At 39.1% G+C, this 21,993-nt stretch overlaps 1 protein-coding gene across 1 annotated transcript; it reads left to right on the top strand.

Annotated features, from left to right (window-relative positions):
* Positions 1-5,614: 5,614 nt before the first annotated feature.
* On the top strand, positions 5,615-7,349 carry LOC149820818 (pathogenesis-related genes transcriptional activator PTI6-like). The gene has a single exon (XM_089982947.1). The coding sequence runs from the start codon at positions 6,315-6,317 to the stop codon at positions 7,101-7,103; it is 789 nt and encodes a 262-aa protein (XP_089839073.1). The 5' UTR covers positions 5,615-6,314; the 3' UTR covers positions 7,104-7,349.
* The last annotated feature ends 14,644 nt before the right edge of the window (positions 7,350-21,993 follow it).

The raw sequence follows: 21,993 nt of genomic DNA, 5'->3' as shown, positions 1-21,993 counted from the left end.
TCATGAGCTGTAACTAATATGAGGGTTGAGCTAATAGCTCTTAATGAGTTTGTAGGCCTTAAGGCTAGGGTGTGTGTTACAGTACACCTAGACAAACTCACCTATATGAGTGTAGAAATGTGAGCCGTTTCTTATGAGAATTGACAATTCTCTAGAACACTCATGAATCTAGGAAAGCACAAGGCTCTAAATGTGCCAACATGAAATCCACACAATCGAACTTTTGGAAACCTATGTATGATTGAAAACTCTATTAGCAATATAAGGAGCTAAGTTCAAGGTAAGTCCACTTAGCACCTTGGTTAATTTAGGTTTTCTTTCAAATAGTGGGGGTTCAAGTCATGCAGACACTCTCACTGATGCATAAGTTTCTATGCAAGCCAAATATATTTTAAAACTAGTGGGAGATTGTTAGGAAAGTTTTAAAATTGGTGATTTCTTTCCACCAAAAGTGCTTTAAAAGGTTTAGTCTCATATCTAAGAGAAATCAGTTTTTCTAGTGGTTTAAATATAAGCTTTGTTCTCTATTCTTTACTTTTGTAAGCCTTATGTCTTTGGGTGGCTTGCGGACGTTGTTGCGCATTGTGCAGCAACGGACGCGTCGTTCGCCCGCATGCGCGTGTGTGCGCAAGGGCGCAATGTGGCGTCGCAGTGGTGCGAGGTGCATATGAGGCGCAAATATCCGTTTTGATTTTTCAGTTTTGAGATATCTGGCCGTTTGAAAGGTTTTAATAGCATTTATATTGAGTTTAAGGTGCTTTGTGACTGTTGGACGGTTTTGAAGGCCTTTGATTGACAGTCAAAGGTGGGTGACCGTTCAAGTACCTTTTCGTTCTATTTTCAAACTGTCAGATTTATGGCCATTAATCTCATTTATCGTAAAACGTTTTGGCCTCTCTAAATGTCTATAAATATCTTCTATTTTCGTCTTTTGAAGACATCAGAATTTCCGACTCTCCAGTTTTCTCCTTTCTTTCTTCTCGGTTTGGCTTGCAGAGTTGATGTGTGGGAGAGGTCATATGTTCTTGCGAAGCAGTTACTCTCTTGAGGTTCAAGCCTAGTTGTATTTTGGGAACTCAGTCGTAACAAAACCCTTTTTCGCATCTTCGGAATTTCCGGAGTGGGGCGATTGAAGTTCTAAAGATAGTGATCTTAAGAACGTGCCTCTAGGCTTGAAATCTCTTTTCTGAAATCCATTTTTCACAAGGTTGGAGTAACATTTACACCCTGTTTCAAACCCGAATAACCCTCAAATCTTGTATAACCCAACCCAAAATGAACCAAAACCCTCATGTAAACCCCCAAAGCTTATTTTTTGACCAAAATACCTACCCAAACCCAATTGAGTCCTACCCACACCCAATCTCATACATATTCAAATCATAGTGTAACCCAAGATCCAGAATTAGCCAAAAACCCATTCTCAAATCCAAGGAAACCCACAAGTCCCAGGATCCGATCCTAATACCTATCAAGATCCAACGTAAGCTGAAAGTTGATCCAGTATGACCTAACCCATATGAGACCGATAGAGATGCAGAAACAGATCAAGCATATGTGCAATATTGCCAGCTTTCTTAATGTTCTAAATCTGTTTCAGACTATACTGAAGACTTTTATCATCTTAGATCCGAGGATCATATCCAAGAAAATGAGGCTAAGCAGATCTCCAAGTATATTCCACATGATTCAAGTGACATTACATATTGAAGAGATATTAACATATGATGCGGATCTGCATCTACCTGTTTTCACTCCCATCCCCAAAATTACCAAGACCAAAATAGTGGAGACCCATTTGAGGCCCAAATCGAAACCTCACTTAGAACCCAATAAATGCCTAGATCTAATTCAGTAAGATTTGCATCCTAAACTATGTGACGAGTCCAAATCCATTTTGTTGGATTCTCCTAAACCCAAACGCAGGTCCAATTAAGCCCAGTTATTGATAAACCCTCTCAAGTCATTCTTAATGTCCTAAACCACGATCCACCCATATCCAATAACTTAACCCAAACCTACCGACATTTTTGGATTTAAATGAAGCTACTTGAACTCAACAAGGGGAGAAAAGGATCATGGATATTTTAGAGTATGAGATCCAAATTGCCTTCATGACAACATCTTTCGATTAGAGCTTTCTTTTATGGGATCTATCAACTTTAGATTCATTTGATCCAGATCAGTATAGAGGTTCAGATGACTGGCTGAACAGATCCTATCCGGCTTATTCATCTTCTAGAGAAGTATAAAATTTCAATTCCATCTTGCGAGCCCATAACCCATAAAGTTAAGCGAAATTAGAGAAAGCACAAATGTGATCTATACTGTAGAGCAGAAGACCCAGGCTAATATGGATTCGTTTATAACTTGGATTTTTATTTTCTTATTTGGATCATTGTATCTGATCCATAATTTTAGTATAGATTTTATCTTTTTAAAAGGTTTTCATAACAGGTAGGTTGTTTAATTTTATTAGAATTAGAAAATATTTTTCTTTAAGAAGATGAGAGATCTAGAGGAAGATCGGAATTGAACATGAAGTCGATTTATTCTTTTTCCTCTCTTTTCCCTTAATTTCTAGTGTCCTTTTTTATTTCCTGCAAATTTTTGTTAATTCTAATTTTCCTTTAGCTAAATTGTAGTTTTGATAGAATTTTTCTATAGATTCGAGGTCAAATCTACATCCCTTCCACACTATTTCTTGCTGTTGATAAGATATTTGGATGTCCAGGGAATTATAGATTCTATTCAAATTTAGCCAAGATTTTGAAAATTCTTGATAGGTTATTACCAGTCATGAAATCCTGATATTATCTTGAGATTTTGAAATTCTCCCCCATTTTCAACATATCATAATATACCAAGATTTTCTCAATTGAGAAAAAAAAAATTTATCCAAAGATTTTCCCTTGCTGAGAAAATCATTAATAACCAGACGCGTGAATCAATACCATCTTTACATTTTTAACAAAAGTAGCATTGCCTTTTCGCTTGGGACATGGTCTACATGTCCTTCTATTTCCCAAATAGGTAGCTTTCTTCATGGTGCATGATTGTCTTTTTATTTTTTATTTTTGGCCAGCCCAAGAGCTTCACCTGAGCTCAATAGCATGCCTTGACTATCAAAAGAACATGACCAAGTTCATGATTTGGGTCTACATTAGCGATATTCAGGCCTAAAATGTAACCAAGTTCCTGAACTAGTAGAAACAAGCCTGGTGATATTTATTTTGAGAATGTAAATAAGTCACAATTCCATTCTTGGGATTTTCATGAAAAAAAACATGAATTTTCAACTTGACTATTTATTAAAATTGTAGACAGTTAATTTTCGAACCTTATAAAACTTATCCACATGTTAGAATTGGATGATCCAAAATAAAACATGTAGAACACATTTGTATGGTTGGATTTGATAAAAACATGAAAAAAACCTTTTTGAATATTTTAAAACCACCCTAAGCTGGGGCTACGTACGGATCACAATAGACAGCTGGCCTTTACTGTGATTATATATATATAAACTAATGCTCCAGTGAGGACTCCCACCTATTAAAAACCATATGAATTCAAAGATGCATTAAACATAATTTATTTGATAGGAATCATGCTTTGGATCATGTTTTTTAGAAGAAAAAAAACAAGATTTTTCAATTTTTTTAAGATCTTAAAAAACATACATGTAGGTCACAATCACATGATTCAAAATTTGTTTTCTACTAAAAAAAAGCATGAAGATCATATCGAGGGCTGATAAAAAAAAAAAAACTTAAGAAAGCTTTCTTTATGTAAGAGAAGGTGCTCCGGAAGTACCCTGTTATATATATATATATATATATATATATATATATATATATATATATATATATATATATATATATATAGGGTTAATATTGGCTACTAATGAAAGTATGAAACTAATGAGTAGAAATCACTGTTTTCTTCAAATTTTTTTAATTTTTTTAGATCAAATGTTACGGATCTACATGGTTTTTTAGTAAGAAACTTGTTTAGTAATTAAGTTTTTATAGGGGTCCAAAAATCAACAGCCTACAATGTGCAAAAATTTCATAATCAGCCAAAGGGTTTCCACTCTAAGACTTAGCGGCGACTAAGGTCTCAAACCTTTAACAGCGACTTTTGTCGCTGCTAAAAGTCTCAGTACAACACCTTTAGCGACGATAAAAGTCACTAAAGGTGTTGATTGGACACGAGTTCATTTTGGTCATGTTCAAAAAAGCAATCATAAATCGACCACTTTTCCTATATATAAGAGAGAGAGAGAGAGAGTGCCCTTAAAAAGACGTAAGTGAATTAGGGCATGACTCCATTGATGCAATCTAGCCAACTCTATGGATGCCATTTTCTACAACATCCAAAAGGCACCACGTTTGCACTGAATTAGTGACATCCGAATTTAAATAATTGCCAAAAGAAGTCAAACTATGTTTATCACAATAATACATCTCTCTCTCTCTCATAGGCACGCATAGAAAAAAAAAAACAAGATTCTTTGAAAAAGTCTTGACCATCCTACTAACAAGGCTTAGACGACCTAAATTTCTAAGCATTTTATCCCACCCAAAAAAAAAAAAATTTTACTGGTTTGATTTTCATCACTAAAAATAAACAATACAAACGAAAGCCAAATGTCACTAGTTCGGTATCCAAATTTCCTCACCAGTGAAGATACTCGTGATAAATTAAAATTTATATATATATTTTTTAGAATCTGCAAAAAATCAAAGGCGAATATACAAAACATTGAAGATACTAAAATATGATATAACATTAAGCAAAAGCATAAAAATGACCAATTTTCCAAAATGGATTTCACTGGGTTAATATCGGGTTACCATTGTGATACTTACAAAACATCACGGGATTACACACGTCACGGAAAATACCGCAATAAATTTTCAAAATATCGGCTATATTTTCTCACGGAAAGAGGAAAAAAATTAACACACTGAGTATTAAATGTAGGGGTGTTAACGGATCAGGTTTGGTTCGGATCGAGTGGAACCAGATTTTCTTGTATGGTATAGAGTCCAGACCTGGGTCTAATCGGGTCCACTATAAGAAAAATCATACCCAGACCTGATGAGAACTAAATGAACCAAACCGGGACCATGCATACCCGGTAAAACTATATATATTTTTTATCATTTTTACATTGAAAAATTGCTAGTCTTAATCTGAACTCGGGTTGGGTCCGGTATAAAATCTCACAACTATACTCGGGTCCATGTATTAATTGGACCTTCGGGTCCAGATTCGGGTCTTAGTCGGGTATTCTTATTTATCACCATACCGAGACCCTATAGGGTTTGGTTCGGGTAAACCAGGCCCGTTGATACCCTTAATTAACGGTCCGTTCACGATACAGTGGTAGTATCGCAACTAAAGAAATGAAATGAGGGTATTTTGGTCAGATAAAAAACGTAGACCAGTATAGTTTGCTCCCCGTCATGACGTTAGGATATCATCAGGTAGGATTTGCAGAGCAACCCGCCGATTAAATCGGGAGGGCGAAACGTTCCTACTGACTCAGCTGAGCCAGAGAGCTCGAGTATAAATACCCCCGCCCTCCTCACTCCCCTCTGCTCCCTCTTTTTTCTCCTTCCTCCTTTTCTCCCCTTCTCTCTTCTCCACAAAGAAGAAGTGTTTCACAGAAACCGATCGCTTCTTCGCCGTCAGATTCTCCGATCGGTTGTCTTCCGGTGATCGGATTTGCTCATCTTTCTGGGGAAAGAAATCTCCTCAAAGTTTCTTCCTTTCTGATCTTTTCCCTCTTCTTGTGAGGATCTCGAGGGGGAAGAATAAAGCTAAAAGTCTCTCCCTTCCCTCCTTTTCCTTCCTCCTGCGATCAGAAGGAGCCGTAGATCGGGAAAAGTAGGAGGGTTGAAGGAATCGTATTCCCACGTTCGGGAAAGCGGGAGGCGCGCACGGGGGCCGAGCTTCGGCCACTTTAGCGATTTCTGAGAAGCTTCCTCGCGATCTTTCCGTTGTTTTAAAAACTAAGCAGGAAGAGGCAAGAGGAGGAAGGAGAAAGGATCTAAAACCCTAGCTCTTGACTTCCTTTTCTTTGATCTAAAACCCTGCGAATTTGCTCCGGGAAGAAGGAAAAACGAGGAAGTCAAAAGCTTTCTCTCTTTTGACAGTCTTTCTGAGTTTAGCTTGTGGAGCTAACGAGCGCTTCCAGAGGGTTCTAAAACTGCCGGAGTATTGCCGGATTACTCCGCAGAGAGCCGACTCGGATTCTGATTTACCGGCGCTCTTTTTCATGTTGGAGAGGGATTCCCGGCGGTATGACGAGTTCTCCGGCAGCGATCGGACAGGACAACCGCCGGAGGGATCAACCGACGGCCTCGACTTCCGGACGGCGGATCGGGCCTAAGGTCGTCCGGGTCTACTTCGACGACGTAGACGCTACCGACTCATCGAGCGACGAGGAAGGCGGTCACGTCTGCAGGTTACGTGTTAAGAAGCACGTGCTCGAGATCAAGGTGGCCGCTCCGCCGGATCCGACGCCGGCGCCTGTGAGGAAGCGCCGGCGGCTGTCTGAGCTCCACCGCCGGGAGGCAGAGGTGCCGGAGGGCCGGAGGGAGAAGTTCCTCGGCGTCCGGAGGCGTCCGTGGGGTCGGTGGTCCGCCGAGATCCGCGACCCGACCCGCCGGAAGCGGCTCTGGCTCGGGACGTTCGACACCCCGGAGGAGGCGGCAAGCGTCTACGACGACGCGGCCTTGAGACTCAAGGGTCCCAACGCGGTCACCAACTTCTCCAAGCCGGCGACGCCCTCGACGCCGTTCGTCTCCTCGCCGACGTCCGTCCTCCCGCCGTCGATCGGTGACCCGGCCCCTTTCGAGAAGCAGCACCCTTCCGAGTCCGAGTCGGACCCGAGCGTCTCTCCGGATCTCTGCTGCGCATGGTTCGAGCCGTTCGGAGGAGCCGGCGCAGATTCCTTCTCCTGGTCCCTCCCGTTCTTCTCCGACGTGGCTTGGAGGGTGAGTCGCTGGCGCGACGACGACGGCTTCGGCGACCTGGACGACCTCATGCTCCAACCGATCGGCGATTCCCGGCCATCTTCGACGCCGTGATTTTTCGTTTTCCCCATCTTTCTTTTCCGGGGTTTGGGTTTTACCCGGTAAATGGGGCACAGGCGCGCTTCTCTCGGGCCCCACTTTTTTTCTCTCCTCTTCCGTTGGTGCTGCCACGTGGTGAAAATCATGGCAGATTTTGTGACCTCTCCCCACTTAACTTTGTTTGCTAACTTCTGCTTTTTTTTTTTGTCGTTTGTGTAACTTAAGTTAAATATAAGTTAAAATAAGAAGTGTATTTTATCGGGAGTTTTTTTTCTTATTATAAGAGGGAATATCTCAGAAAGATGAGAGGAAACAAACACCTTCTGCAAAAAAATGACCAAAGCTTCCTTCTAGTGCGAAGGAGTGAGGATCAATGACTCAAATGGCCATAAAAGCAAAGAAAACAGAAGAAAAATATCTCATGCGAAAACTGTCTCCGAGTCAAGCCTGTCTAATGGATGTGGAACCTACTAAGGGCATTTTGGTAATTTAACAATCAAATAAAAACAAAGGCTGGGCCTTTTATCCTCAATGGTGGCAGCCCCTGCTTGGTCGGAACGGACACCCGGGGACAACCATTTATGGGAGTGATCGGACCCCCCACGCAGTGCGTGCAAAAAGATTGCTTCGAATCGCCTCCAAAGATCCGGGTCGCTCTCAGGTGGGCCCCGGGGATAATTCTGAATGGATAATAAGATAACACGTGTTTAAGGAAGCAGCAAGGGCAAGTTGCCCAGGTTTTCTGTGAAACTGTCTGCGGTCAAAGGACAGAAAGGGATACCATCTGGATATTCAAATCGAACCAGGATCCGTTCAGTTGGGTTTGGTCGAGTAAGCAAAATCGAAATAATAATTGAATTTAGATTCCGTATAGAGTTGTACATCCTAATCCAAAACTGATGGATATCCATATCTGAATATGCATCCGCTTAGCTATCTAAACCAGCGAGATCTGATTTAGCATGAGCTCCTACATTATGACTCTAAATCCAACTGAGAAATATCCGACTAGGTTGGATTCAACAATCTACATACCGAATCCAACCCACTTACATCACTAATGTCCAGGAGAAAAGGAGGGCTAAAGAGAGAGGAGTGTGCTTATGATCGACTCGGGCTAACCAACATTATAATCCAAATGGGCATTTGAATATGTTCTTCAGATCAGCATTTTAAGTTGGATCTGGAATTGATCCAAATCAAAATCCAACCCGATTGTCAGCCCCCACGTGCACTGGTTTAAACCTGTTTGCAGTAAATAAACAAATGAATGCACTTAAAAGAGTGTTCAGAGTCACCTGCATACCCCCACAGATGGAACACAGCCAGGCATACTGGCGACGCAATCACAGAGGAATATCCTAACTTATCTAAATTTATCTGGATAAAAGGTGCGTGCAGACACCCCCCCCCCCCCCCCTTTATTAATGACTACTTACAGTTGTTAAGGGTGTCCCTGAATACGATCGAGGTCAGATCTACCACGGGTCAATGACAGGTCCGACATCGAAACACCCCCTTTATTAATGACTTCACACATTTGTTGTGTTTGAATCAGAGACACATATAGGCAAAATATCATGATATTATCTTTGTAAATTCAGCAAACTATAATATAGGTAAAATATAATATTATCAATTGGTTTTACTGTTTTTATTTATTTTTTATATGTTAAATATTTTTTACTTGTTTCTTTTATTATTTATGTATTGTTCGTCTAAACATGATATTTTCTTACTTAATTTTATTATTTTTTATGCCCTAAGATTTTCTGGAGATTTTATCATCAAACCTATAATATCGCGAGAAATAGCCTCACCCATATTTGTGACTATGGTTTGAATGCAACCGATCACATCCAATGGATTGAGAGGTGGTCAGAGCAAAGAGAAGCAATCTCACCCACTGTTTACAACCACAAAACCCACCCCTCTGTGGGTCTCACTTATACTGAGCTACAGTACAATGAAGTGGGTTTTGTGGTTGTAAACAGTGGGTGAGATTGCTAATCTTACCAAGTGTTTTACAGGATCCAAAGAGACCATACCCTAAACACAGGATCAGGTGCAACTTTAGTATGCTGCTGCAACTGATCACCTATGAAGCAGGTTATATGTGCACCCCCCGAACAGGCAAGTGTGTGTTCGTGGGTTCGAATGAGCACCACGTATGTAAGCACGTGCAGCTCGTATCTTCATGTTTGTCAGCATCAGTTAGCGTCGGAGTCCGGTGCTGTTGCAAAGACTTGAGTACCCTTTCTACCATTGATGCCATAAAATGACGATTCTAGAAAAGGAGCGGTTGCAAAGACTTAAGCGCCCTTTGATGAGTTGTGGAGCCTGATTCAGAATTTTTTTCTTAGGCTTATGTTTGAGACCCGGTTTCTTAAGAATGAGACCCAACTTTTTTAGGTTTAGGGTTGTCACCCTTGCCTTGTATAAATTATTTCTTTTCTTTTCCTCTTGTAACTGTTGAAAAAGAGCAATAAAGTTTTTTCTCTGGGAGACCGTAGTTTTTTATTCCCTCTCGAATTTGAGGAGAGTTTTTTCCACGTAAATCTATGTGTCCTTGTTGTATTTTGTTTGATCGTTCTTGTTTACTATTTTCTTCGGTTATTTCTTGCTCGCGGTTTTCGTAATACCCTTTTTTGCTATTGGTGTCATGAAATGACGATTCTAGAAAATGACAAATTTTTTTTTATTTGCTACGTGATTTATAAAAATCACATAGCGATTTGCCTTTTTTTTCGCAACGCGATTTAGCAATTTACGAAAATCGCTAGTCGGTTTACCAACCTTGCGTAGCGATTTGCAACTTGTTTTTTGCTACGCGATTTTCGTAAATCGCTACTCCATTTAGCAATTTTCCTTTTTGTTTCGCTATGCAATTTTCGTAAATCGCTACTCGATTTAGCGATTTTCCTTTTTTTTTTGCTACGCAATTTTCGTAAATCGCTACTCTATTTAGCGATTTGCCATTTTTTTTCGCTACGCGATTATCATAAATCGCTATTCAATATAGCGATTTACGAAAATCATGTAGCGATTTGCCATTTTTTTGCTACGCAATTTTCATAAATCGCTACTCAATTTAGCGATTTGCCATTTTTTTTTGCTACGTGATTTTCGTAAATCGCTACTCGATATATCGATTTACAAAAATCGCGTAGCGATTTGGATTTTTTTTTGCTACACGATTTTCGTAAATAGCTACTCAATTTAGCGGTTTGTGACAAGGAAGCCAGAGAGAAACGTGTCATTCTCGATGTTGGCGGGGAGGTGGGTCCTGTCAGAGAGCATGGTGCCGGAGGTCAAGATGAGGACCTCACAGTGCCCGAACCTGACGAATGCCCGCCAGGACTTAACGGTGCGAACGCCTGTGTTGAGCAACGTCAGGGTGGCCTGGAAGGTATAACCCTGATAAAAAGTATGGCCGACGTAGGGGTAGACGCACCAGTTCGCTCACCTGAAAGCCGTACTGGAGGAAGATTCCATTGTAGGTGTCCCTCGAAGGCAACAGAGGAGCCACCACAGTCGGTTGCCTGCTGAACGAGGGCAGCATTCCGGCCACTACTAGCAGGAAGAGGACAACGATCGCCATTGGATCGTCGGCTCTTTGCCTCCCTTAATTTCTTCTCTAGAGAGAGAGAGGGTTTTACAATGTTTCATGGGGAAGAAAGAAGAAGAAGAAGACGACGAAAAGTTCAAACAGAGAAGAAAGAGAGTGCGCTTCAGGTTTGTTTCGCTTAGTCTGAATACGTATTTTCATAAATAGCTACGAGAGAACATTTTCATCAAACTTATATCTACCTTTTTTATATGTTATTTTATTATAAAGTCAACATGGGTAACATTGGCACATGAATTATCACGGGTCCCAAGATATTCCTCCGTACACACTGGAACACGCGAATTTGTCTTCGGGGGAGAACACACAACACCCTCCACACCCACCATCTTTGAGGTATAGCCTGTCAGATGTGGGACCAAACAGATGATGGGCGATCCGGTATAGCAGCACACTTAAAGCATACAATCACATTGCACCTGATCTCAACTTAAACACCTAGGGCAATCCTCAGAGAATTATGAGTCCGGGTTCCATGGCCCCAACCAGTATGAGCCAAATTTGTGCCCGAGCTTTGGTGCAAGGCTCCTTTCAGTAGGCCTAACTCTCTGAGCCTTGGACTTGCATGGTTTCATATAAGCTTTGGGCCTCAGACTCAAATGAGACGATAACTATATGGGAAAGTCACACTATCGCAAGCGAAAGGGTGGATTAGGTGCAATCACATTGCTCACTTTAAGTGGGATGTTGAACTTGAGTCCAAAAGATGGTGGCTCTCGGGTGCAGCGACACACTCAGTATACGATGTGATTGCATCTGATCCGTGCTTCATAAGCAAGGGATCTTGGGTTTGAATATTTGTGACAAATATTGCTGACATTTTAACCCTTGCATGCCCAATCCGAAGTCAAATATGCCTACTTAGATATCTAACCAACTAGAAAAGCCATATCGCCTGCATGTTTATTCTGTTATCATGTGGGGTGAACACACGTCCTTATCTTCTCCACATTTGTTGCTGAGACTTTTTGGCAAGAGTGGAATTCGATTGTGATAGTATACCTACATTCTTTGGTAACTCGACATTTGCCTTATCGAGTTGCCATTTTGGTTGTGTATGTTTATCTCCAGCCGATGGTTTCTTTTGTTGTGGCTGGAGATTGTTTATTTATCCTTAACACTGTATTCATCGACGAGGAGAGTGTGTCAGAAATAAAACTAAGCTCAACCCACGTTCCTTCTTGTGGATATAGGCAGTCACTGTCGAACCACCTAAATCTTATTTTGTTTGTGTGTGTGCGTTTTATCATGGTATCAGAGCACAATGCATTGAAGTGATCATCGTTTTTATAGTCTTCGTTGTGAGTGGAGAATCAGTGGCCGACAATCCTACCAATACCACCAAAGGTTCTGCTGCTGAGAATAGTAAGAGTTCCTCTGCCCAAACTATCGAGAATAAGGTTGGTTACTCTGAGCATAATCATGTTCTTAAAATCACTAACACGCTGTTCACTGAGGCCAATTATCTAAGCTGGGCAAAGGTCGTTAAGTTATTTCTCAGTGGCAGATCCAAACTTGGATATATCACTAAAAAAATCAATAAACTAGATCCCACTTATAAAAAATAGAAATTTGAGAATGATATGGTCATGAGTTGAATGTTAAACTCTATGGAACCAGCTATTGCTAGAAGATTTCTGTTTATGAACACCACAAAGGAAATCTGGGATGCGGTTAAAGAGATTTATGGTGAACAATTTAACCTTGCAATAGTCTATGAGCTTCAACTGAAAATAGCTAAATATACTCGAGATGACAAGCCCTTTAGTGTGTACATAGGTATACTTAGAGAGATGTTGGACAAATTGCTCCAATATCATCTTCCTACTGGTAATATCCTTGAAAGTAAAAAAAGGTTTGAAGAAGACAAAGTGTTTAAAGTTCTTGCAGGTCTCAGTCCAGATTATGAAAAACTGCGAAGCCTGATCTTGATGACAATGTCATTTCTTTCATATAACATGATATGCACAATGATCCAACACGAAGAAACTCATAAAAAAGTTATGAATTCAAGCATTCAAATTAAAGAAGATCAGACAGAAAAAATGACATCTCAGGTTGACGTAAAGTAAAATCATACAAGCACCAAACCTCTAAGCAGTTTTTCTCAAGACCAGTTTCGACCAAGGTTGAAACTCAAATGCTCCTATTGTAAAAAGTTAGGTCACTCCAAAGATCGGTGTTGGAATTTCATGGGTCGTCCTAACCGTAACAAGGAGAATAATACTAAGCCCGATGCTGCAAACTTTGTCACCAAGGATGACCTTACTCATTTTTTTCAACAGATGGCTAAGAGTAGCTTAGCATCGTCATCTCCCATCAGTGATGCACTTGCCGAACAACAAGGTAAAACTCATGCTCTTCTTTCATGTATTACAAACAATGAGTGGATTATAGATTCTGGAGCCTTGGACCACATGGCGAACCATGATGATGGCCTGACTAGCTCAAAAAAATTGGTATATACTGCCGACAGTTCTATCATGATGGTCACCAACACAAAAAATATCAATTTTATGAATCGTGATACCGATTCTAAAGTCCTCATCATTCCAAAACTTGTTGCTAATCTTATGTCCATACTAAGACTCATGATTGTTTGACTGTTTTTTCTTTTAAGGAGGTTGTCTTTCAAGACAAAAGATCGAAGACGATGATTGGTAGAGGCATAAAATATGATTGTCTATACATCTTCAGTCAACCAAAGACAACATTTTTGAGTAGTGATCAATCCAGTAACACTTATAGCCTTTGGCATTCACGTCTTGGACATCCTTCTGCTAAAATTATAAAATCTTTGCTGCCTGAATCGAATAATACTAGTCTATCGTGTGATGCTTGCGAATTTGCTAAGGCCACTAGGCTTCCTTTTCAAAACTCCTCCACTAGAAGTAGTTAGTTTTTTGAATTGTTGTATTCTAATGTGCGGGGTCCAGCCTGCGTAGACTCGGTGTTCGATTTCAGATACTATGTCATATTTATTGAAGATAGATCTCGGGTCACTTGGGTGTATTTCCTAAAACATAAATATGAAGTGGCCAAAGTTTTTATTTTTTTTTATAATCTTGTGTGTACTCAATATGATCATAAGGTTAAACATCTGAGATATGATAATGGAGGAGAATATATTAATGAAGTTCTTGATGATTTCTTATCTGAGCAAGGTATAACGCCTTAAACTACTTGTGCCAGAACCCCACAACAAAATGGGGTTGCTGAAAGAAAAAACCGTCACTTGCTCAATGTGGCACTGTCTCTTATGTTTCATATGACCATCCCCCAACAATATTGGGCTGATGCCATAGCTACTGCCTGTTACATTATAAACCATATTCCAAGTTCTAGTTTGGAGTATGAGATCCCTATGGAAAATTTGAGAAATAAATTTTTTTTCATCAACCATTTGAAAGTTTTTGGGTGTAAGTGATTCGTGCATATACAAGACAAATTTCGCAATAAGCTTGAGAAAAGAGCCATCAAATGCGTGTTTGTTGGATATTCTTCATCATAAAAGGGTTTTAAATGTTTCGATCCTATCTTAAAAAGGCTTTATGTGTCAAGGGACGTAAATTTTTTTGAGAAAAAACCATACTTCCAGTGTCCTAATAAGGGGGAGAATCAACCGAATATGTTCAGCTCTTTCTTGCCTATACCTGATCCTCCTATTGAATTCAGACCTACCTCGCTTAGCCCTAATGATTTGATTGGCCCACCAGACCAAGATTCTGAGTCCTCTCCTATACTGAATCACAATACAATACCTGTGAATCTCGTGATCGATACTAACTCAAGTCAGCCCTTGCCTGAGTATCAAATTGGTCAAGAGACCGATAATTTGAGAAGGGCATCCCGTCCCACCATGCTTCCTGTCAAACTAAGAGATTATTGCTATTATTACACTACTGAGACTCCTAAAGTCCATTCAATATAATATCAATTTGAACTTTCAAAACTATTTGTACCTTATCAAACTTACCTTGCCAAAACGTATGCCCATCATGAACCTTTGAGTCATAAAGAAGCTCTTGAAGACCCTAAGCGGAAATCAGTTATGGATGATGAACTAAAAGCTTTACTAAAAAACAATACTTGGATGTTAGTTAAATTGTCTGAAGGTAAGAAAACTGTTGGATGTCGATGGATATATAAAATCAAATTCAATAGTGATGGCTTCGTAGAAAGGTACAAGGCAAGACTGGTTGCAAAGGGATACACACAAAAATAGGGTATTGACTTCACTGAAACTTTTACGCCTGTTGCAAAAATGAGTTCAATCCACATTCTTCTTTATGTTGCTACTAATAAGCATTAGAGCATCTTCCAACTGGATGTAAAAACTGTTTTTCTCCATGGAGAGTTGGAAGAAGTATATTGGATCCTCCTCTCGAGTATGAATATGATCATAGGAAAGTATGCAAACTTCAGAAATCTATTTACGGTCTCAAGAAATCTGCTCGAGCCTGGTTTGCCAAGCTCAATGAGGTTCTTATCAAAATCAGTATTAAGCGAAGTACTGCTGACTATACTATGTTTGTGCACAGTTCTTCACAGGGCACAATTATCTTGCTTGTATATGTTGATGATATAATTGTGACAGGGGACAATAAGGCTATGATGCAGAAAACCAAAGAAATCCTTCATGCCAAATTTGTAATTAAAGACCTTGAAAAATTAAGGTATTTTCTTGGCATATAAGTCACTCATTCAAACAAAGGTCTTTTCTTATGTCAAAGGAAGTATACGTTAAATCTTTTCAAAGATATTGACTTGATTGGTGCTAAAGCTACAAAATCTTTCCTGGAAGTTAACGACAAACTAAAGAAAAATGATAAAGATAGTATTGCCATCATCGAGAGTTTTCAAAGGTTTGTGGGAAAGCTAATATATTTGACTATTACACGTCCCGATATTACATATGCTGTGAGTGTGATCAATTAGTTTATGCATCAACCTCGATTCATTCAAGTTGAAGCTGCTCACAGAATTCTTCGTTATTTTAAAGGAAGCCCTGGCAAAGGGATTCTTATGAAAAAAAACAACAGTCTGGATATAATGGGTTTTACTGATGTTGATTGGGTAGGGGACCCAAATGATAGAAGGTTTGTTGGTAGAAATCGTCACATGAAGGAGCAAGAAACAGTCTGTAGTTGCCAGATCTAGTGTTGAGGCCGAGTACCGTGCCATGGCAGCTTGTACTTGTGAGCTCATTTGGATCAAGGCTCTCATTCTTGATATGGGCATCAAAATTTCTCAACTAATAGAACTCAAATGTGACAACATGGCTGCAATATACATTGGTGCAAATCCGGTTTTTCATGAAAGAATCAAACATATAGAAGTTGACTGCTATTTTATAAGAGAGAACATTCAAGCTAAAGAAGTATTCACATCATATGTGAGTAGTAAGAAACAATTGACAGATATTTTTACTAAATCCCTAAGCCATGAAAATCATTAAGTTCTAAGTTGGGCTTGATGGACATTTGCGCACCAACTTGAGGGGGAGATTGTTATCATGCGTGTGGACACACATCCTTATCTTTTTCACATTTGTTGCTGAGTCTTTTTGGCAAGAGTGGAATTCGGTTGTGATAGTGTACCTACATTATTTGGGAACTCAACATTTGTCTTATCATGTTGCCATTTTGGTTGTGTGTGTTTATCTTGAGCCGGTGGTTTCCTTTGTTGTAGTTGGAGATTGTTTATTTATCCTTAACACTGTATTCATCGATGAGGAGAGTGTGTCAGGGAGGACCTTCATGCAAGACAAAAGCATAAAACTTATAAACAACCCTAGCTCCAAAAGGGTTTGTGCAATGAGATGGGGTCTAGGCTGTTAGGCAGTCTATGTTGAAATCCCATGGGCATCTCCTCTTGCGCAAGCCAAAACATGGAGACTCCCTGTAGGCAAGGGGTCCCATGTAGTTTTATGCTGTCAGGACAGTGATTGTAAGTACGACAGGCAGAGCCAGCACAGCTGGGTTTCTGATCCTTGGGGCGGTTTCTCCTTGTACATATAAAAAAAAAGTTATAAACAGCGGAGCATAGCATAGGATGTAGATGTATCACCAACTGCATACCACATGAAAACAGAAGAAGCTCACTGTCCTTAAGGGCTTAGATAGATCTATCAACATTGTAAAAATAAAGGCTCGGTTGAGCACTCTAGTTTGCATTCAGAAATCGGTGTAATGGAATGAGTACGATGATGGCCGCACCGGATGGCCAATCCATGCTGGAAGGGTACAACCAAGACTGTTAGGACACAGAGGTGGTCTCTTGCAAGCATACTGTGTGCAAGTATGACTGCATAGAGACATGATGAAGCATAACGCATTTCAGCATGTACATGTCCAGTCAATAACAAAATTTTCATGACCTGAAAGATGCAATCCTAGCTTGATTCAATTAAATCTCACACACACACATTCAGATACGCATGGACATATGCACTCAAACACAAGTCAAAAAATGATCTCTCTCTCTCTCTCTCTCTCTCGCACACGTTAGGGGTGGCAAAATCTGACCCGACCCGCCAACCCGCTTCTTAGCCGGGTTAGGGTTTGGCTTAAACGGGTTCGTGTCGTAAACGGGTTGACCCGCCTAACCCGTTTATTAAACGGTTCGTGTTCGTGTTAGGGGTATGCCAACCCGCCAACCCGTTTGACTCGTTTAATAAACGGGTTAGGCAGGCGGGTCAACCCGTTTACATAAACCCGTCAACCCGCAACCCTTTATATATATATATATATATATATATATATATATATATATATATATATATATATATATATATATATATATATATATATATATATATATATATATATATATATATATATATATAACCCTAACTCCTGTTTGACCAATAGTCTGAACCAAACCAAATCGTAAACAAAAATGTCTATGTTATCGGGTCGACCCGTTTAATAAACGGGTCGCCGTGTCGTGTCGACCTGACCCATTTATTAAACGGGTTAGCCGTGTCGTGTCGGGTTACCCGTTTAATAAATGGGTTGTATTTGTGTTTGCCACATCCGACCCGTTTAATAAATGGGTGGTGTTTGTGTTGAGGTATTCTGACCCGCCAACCCGACCCGATTGCCACCTCTACACACGTTCACAATCACATGCAGGAGTGTGCATACCCACATACCTGTTGAGCTGGAAAGGTCCCAACATCAGTTGGACGTATGTTGTTGATGTTGAAAGAACAGAGGGCAGCACACTTGACGGTTTCTGAAGGGGCAGGCCATAGATGTGAATGTTTGTCACCGACAGAAGGCTATGGTAGATCTAATGGGGCAGCTCTAACTGAAACAGATAAAAGGGAGAATAGAAATAGATGGACCAGGCAAGAAAAACCATCTCTAGATGTGATATCCAGCCAAATGAAATATGCAATTAACAGCAAGGAAAATCACAAAGCATAAAAAAGTAAGAAACATAACCACCAAAAATTAAAAGTTATCGAGACAAAAATATATTTGTCTTCGTTGGTTCTTTTTTATTCACGTCTGCACGCACTACCCACAAATGTCACAATTTTCTTGACAGACAAAGCAATGAGAATATAGTCAATGATCACCTCACAAGCCATAATCATGAACCCTCTGCATACCAATCCATGATAATTCAAGTGTCGCTGCAAGTCCAATGGCTTCACCAAATGCAGGAGTTCCAGCCTCAAATCTATACAAAACAATTTAGATAACAAACTAGTAAGCAAATAAATAAAACAAAATAACCAACTTTTGTAACTGAGAAAACAGACAGGACTGAACTGGTGCCCACATAAGGTTGAGTCATCAGTTTATCATGTTGAAATTTTACAATCCCTGAACTTTGAATCGGGTGGCAAATACTTTGGCCCAAATTGGGACACCGTTGCCAGCGTTTCCTCATTGACAAGAGGGATCTATTCCTATCAGACCCAAGAGTTCATCATCCACTCGTGTCAATGAAATTGCTACTATCGCCATAACTCAATCTGATACCCAGTATGTTCCACCTGTGATATTTCATGCCAGGATTTTTTCCAACCAATCCAGCTGAAACATCCAAAATTACATGCCAAGACAAGTCTAGTAATAGAAGCATCATCAATACACTAAAGAAAATTGTTGATGAGACAATGAATCTGCAAGATGCACTTTAGAGCCACCGAAATCTTTTAGAATTGCTATAAGACATTCAGCTTATACCCTTTCTCGGTTGACAAAACAAGACAATGCTTGTGCCAGAGCACATGAATTGCATTATATCAAGGAGAAAAGAATTGGCATGCCAGATAAAACTCTACATGATCAAGCTCGAATAGCTTGTGCTTATGACAAGAAGCTTTGTGTAATGACCCAAACCAGAGCCTCTCCGGCTCGGGTTCGTGGATGTTAGTTTTAAAAAGAAAATTACCAAAATAACCTCAAAACTATGTCAGATTTTTTTTTTCATAATAACTAAATGTCCGTACATCTATTAACAATAACTGTTATCATTCAAAAAGTGTCACAATTACATAAGAAGAATAAACAAAACATACAAAATGAATAATACTTCAAATGTAGAAAGGTCTAGTGGCAGCTGAGTCAAAGTTCACGAACTCTGTTGGCAGCAGTTTCTGAACCTACAGTTGTAACTAAGAGAAGGGATGAGTCTACAACTCAGTAAGTTCTCATTTATAAAATAGACACGACTCTTACAACTGTAGTGAGTTCTATTCAAAATAAAATAAAACTAATATACTTAAAACACATAGAATAATATTGCAGGATGCTTAAACTAACAAACATGTATTTTATTTAACTAAAGAGAAATTTGCAAATGTTCATTTACCTGGAATGATTCAATTTCAAATCTAAGGAATAACTTCAGTCTTCTCGCAAGTTCTGATCTGAAATAGACAAAAATCTTGTATCATTATTTAAAGTCTCGTCTTTGTAAAAACTTATAAAAATACCCCTAAGCCTTAATGTCAAACTCTAACTTCATTTTTTTTAGTTTGTCATCATATCCTCTGCTAATAGATCCTACTTGAAGAAAATAATTCAAGAATTCAAAAATCACTTAAATCTGACTTTAGAATAAAAAGTTATGCCTCATCTACTAATTGGGTATATCAAGGGCAAAATAATTTTTTTACTCTTCGACTATTCTTGGGTTCATGTAATTTTTCTCAGATTCATTTTGTCTTTACACCACACCTAATTCGCATTCACTACAATTCAGATTTAGTTTAACTGGATCTTTTGATTGAATTTCAGATCCAGATCCACTCTTATTCTAATATGGATCATTTAAGTTTTTCAATTATAAATTTGACTAGATCCTGCATCCGGTGCCATTGGTCCAAACATTTTCGTAATAAGTTTGGTATAAGAGTGGCGTCAACGATGTAAAGGACTTGGATTTGAACTAAACTCCATTGGATTCAATTTATTTTGAATCCCGCTATATGTATATGAGACCTGATCTGGGTTTGAATCCAATTTGGATCCAAATCTGGATCTAACTCGAATTGAGAAAATCGAGGTCTTCATCATCTCGATTTTTGCCTCACTCTGTATACATGTCCATATCCGCTTATGCACATGTATATATATGTATATATATATATATATGAAGGTTTTATATATATATTCTAAAACATGGTTGACCCAATTTAGACTGAGTTGGTCCATCAGACTTGACTTAGTCTGGACCGAGTCGGTCTGACCCAAAGGCTGGCCCGACTCGGTCTAGACCGAGTCGGTCTACCGAAAATAGACCCAACTCGATCTATCTAGATCGAGTTGGTTTGCCAAAAATAGACTCGGCTCGATCTGTCTAGATTGAGTCGGTCTGTCAAAGAAAATATACCCGACTCGGTCTATTTAGACCGAGTCGATCCTTCAAAGGAAATAAACCTGAGTCGATCTGTCAAAATAAATCAGATTTGACTCGGTCTGTTCAGACTGAGTCGGTCTGTCATCATTAAATTTTTTTTCGTGACTCGGTCTGTGCACGCCCTCGACTCTCTCTCTCACTGCCTATCTCCCCTTATGCCAAAACTCCCCTCACCTACTCTCCCTGCCTCTCTCAGCCCTTGACCCCTTTCTTCCTCTCACTCTCTTTGAGCTTTGATTGTTCTCTCCAGTGAGCGATGCTCCCCGATGAGCGATGTCCCTCCTATGACTGTTATGAGTCCTCTCTCCCCAACACTGTTACAAGTCCTCCTTTGCACGTATCTATCTCTCTCTATTGTAGGATTAGGGTGCTCTCCCTTCCTCTCTCTCTCTCTCATGAATAGAATTAACCCTAATCTGAGTTGAGGGTTAGGATTTGTTCAATCCAATTTTTTATTAGTGCACTCAAGGTTTTTTGCATTTTAAACACCATTTTTGCAATTTATTGAGTAAATGCTAAATCCAGTAGCTACATTTTGAGTCTGATTAGATTTTAGGGATTTTATATGTTAAACCATGCTTTTGCATTTTTTTTAAGTGAATGCATGCTAAATCAGTTATCTTTGTTTCAAATATGCTTAGATATTAGAGGTTTTGTATATTAAACCATGTTCTTGCAAAAAATTTATAGTGAATTCATACTAAATCAATGTTTTATGTTTCAAATATGCTTAGATGTTAAGGGTTTTCTATTTTAATCCTTGTTTTTGCACTTTTTTGAGGCATTGACAACAAAATGTAATGTTATATTAAAAGAAATGCTGGATAATAGTGAGATTATTGGTATCACGCACATGAGGGCATTATCCATAGTGGTAAACCCTAGGAAGGTAGTTTTTTTCTTAAGCATAGATCCAGGTTCGAGGGTCGAATGGTTGGACTATAATTTGTCTCCCAATGTTTAGGTAAGCATTTGCACAAGTCATCACTTAAATATCGTTCTTGATTGTTCTTGATTCATGTTTATGTTGATTGTTTAATGCTATCATTGTATTAAATGTTCAATATTGCTTTTATGTACATTAAATATTTCTTAATTAAAATATTGTATGTTATCATAATATTAAATATTTAATAACTTGATATATACTTCTTAGATTTTGTGCATGTTATTAATGTTTATTGCATGATTATATTTGTGTATGAAGACGTGTAATGAGTCTTTAAGAAGAATTGATTTACTTACTCACTATGGTGGTGTTGATCATTTTCATACATAGTTTAAGAAGGCCATATAGGTCAATAGTTCATGATTCTATACATAGAGGTCACGATTTCATGCATGATTGTGTATTTGGTCATTGATGAAATTGTTTTGACCTTTTATGCATGGAAA

This window comes from Nuphar pumila, chromosome 12 (genome assembly GCF_984573655.1).
Source record: "Nuphar pumila chromosome 12, dmNupPumi1.hap1.1, whole genome shotgun sequence".
Lineage (NCBI taxonomy): Eukaryota > Viridiplantae > Streptophyta > Magnoliopsida > Nymphaeales > Nymphaeaceae > Nuphar > Nuphar pumila.
The sequence above is the reverse complement of the archived record's forward strand: the minus strand, read 5'-3'. Positions and strand labels throughout refer to the sequence as shown.

What these genes read in the sequence shown, in the direction of transcription:
- LOC149820818 (XM_089982947.1), top strand. Translation starts at nt 6,315, where the DNA reads ATGACGAGTTCTCCGGCAGCGATCGGACAGGACAACCGCCGGAGGGAT.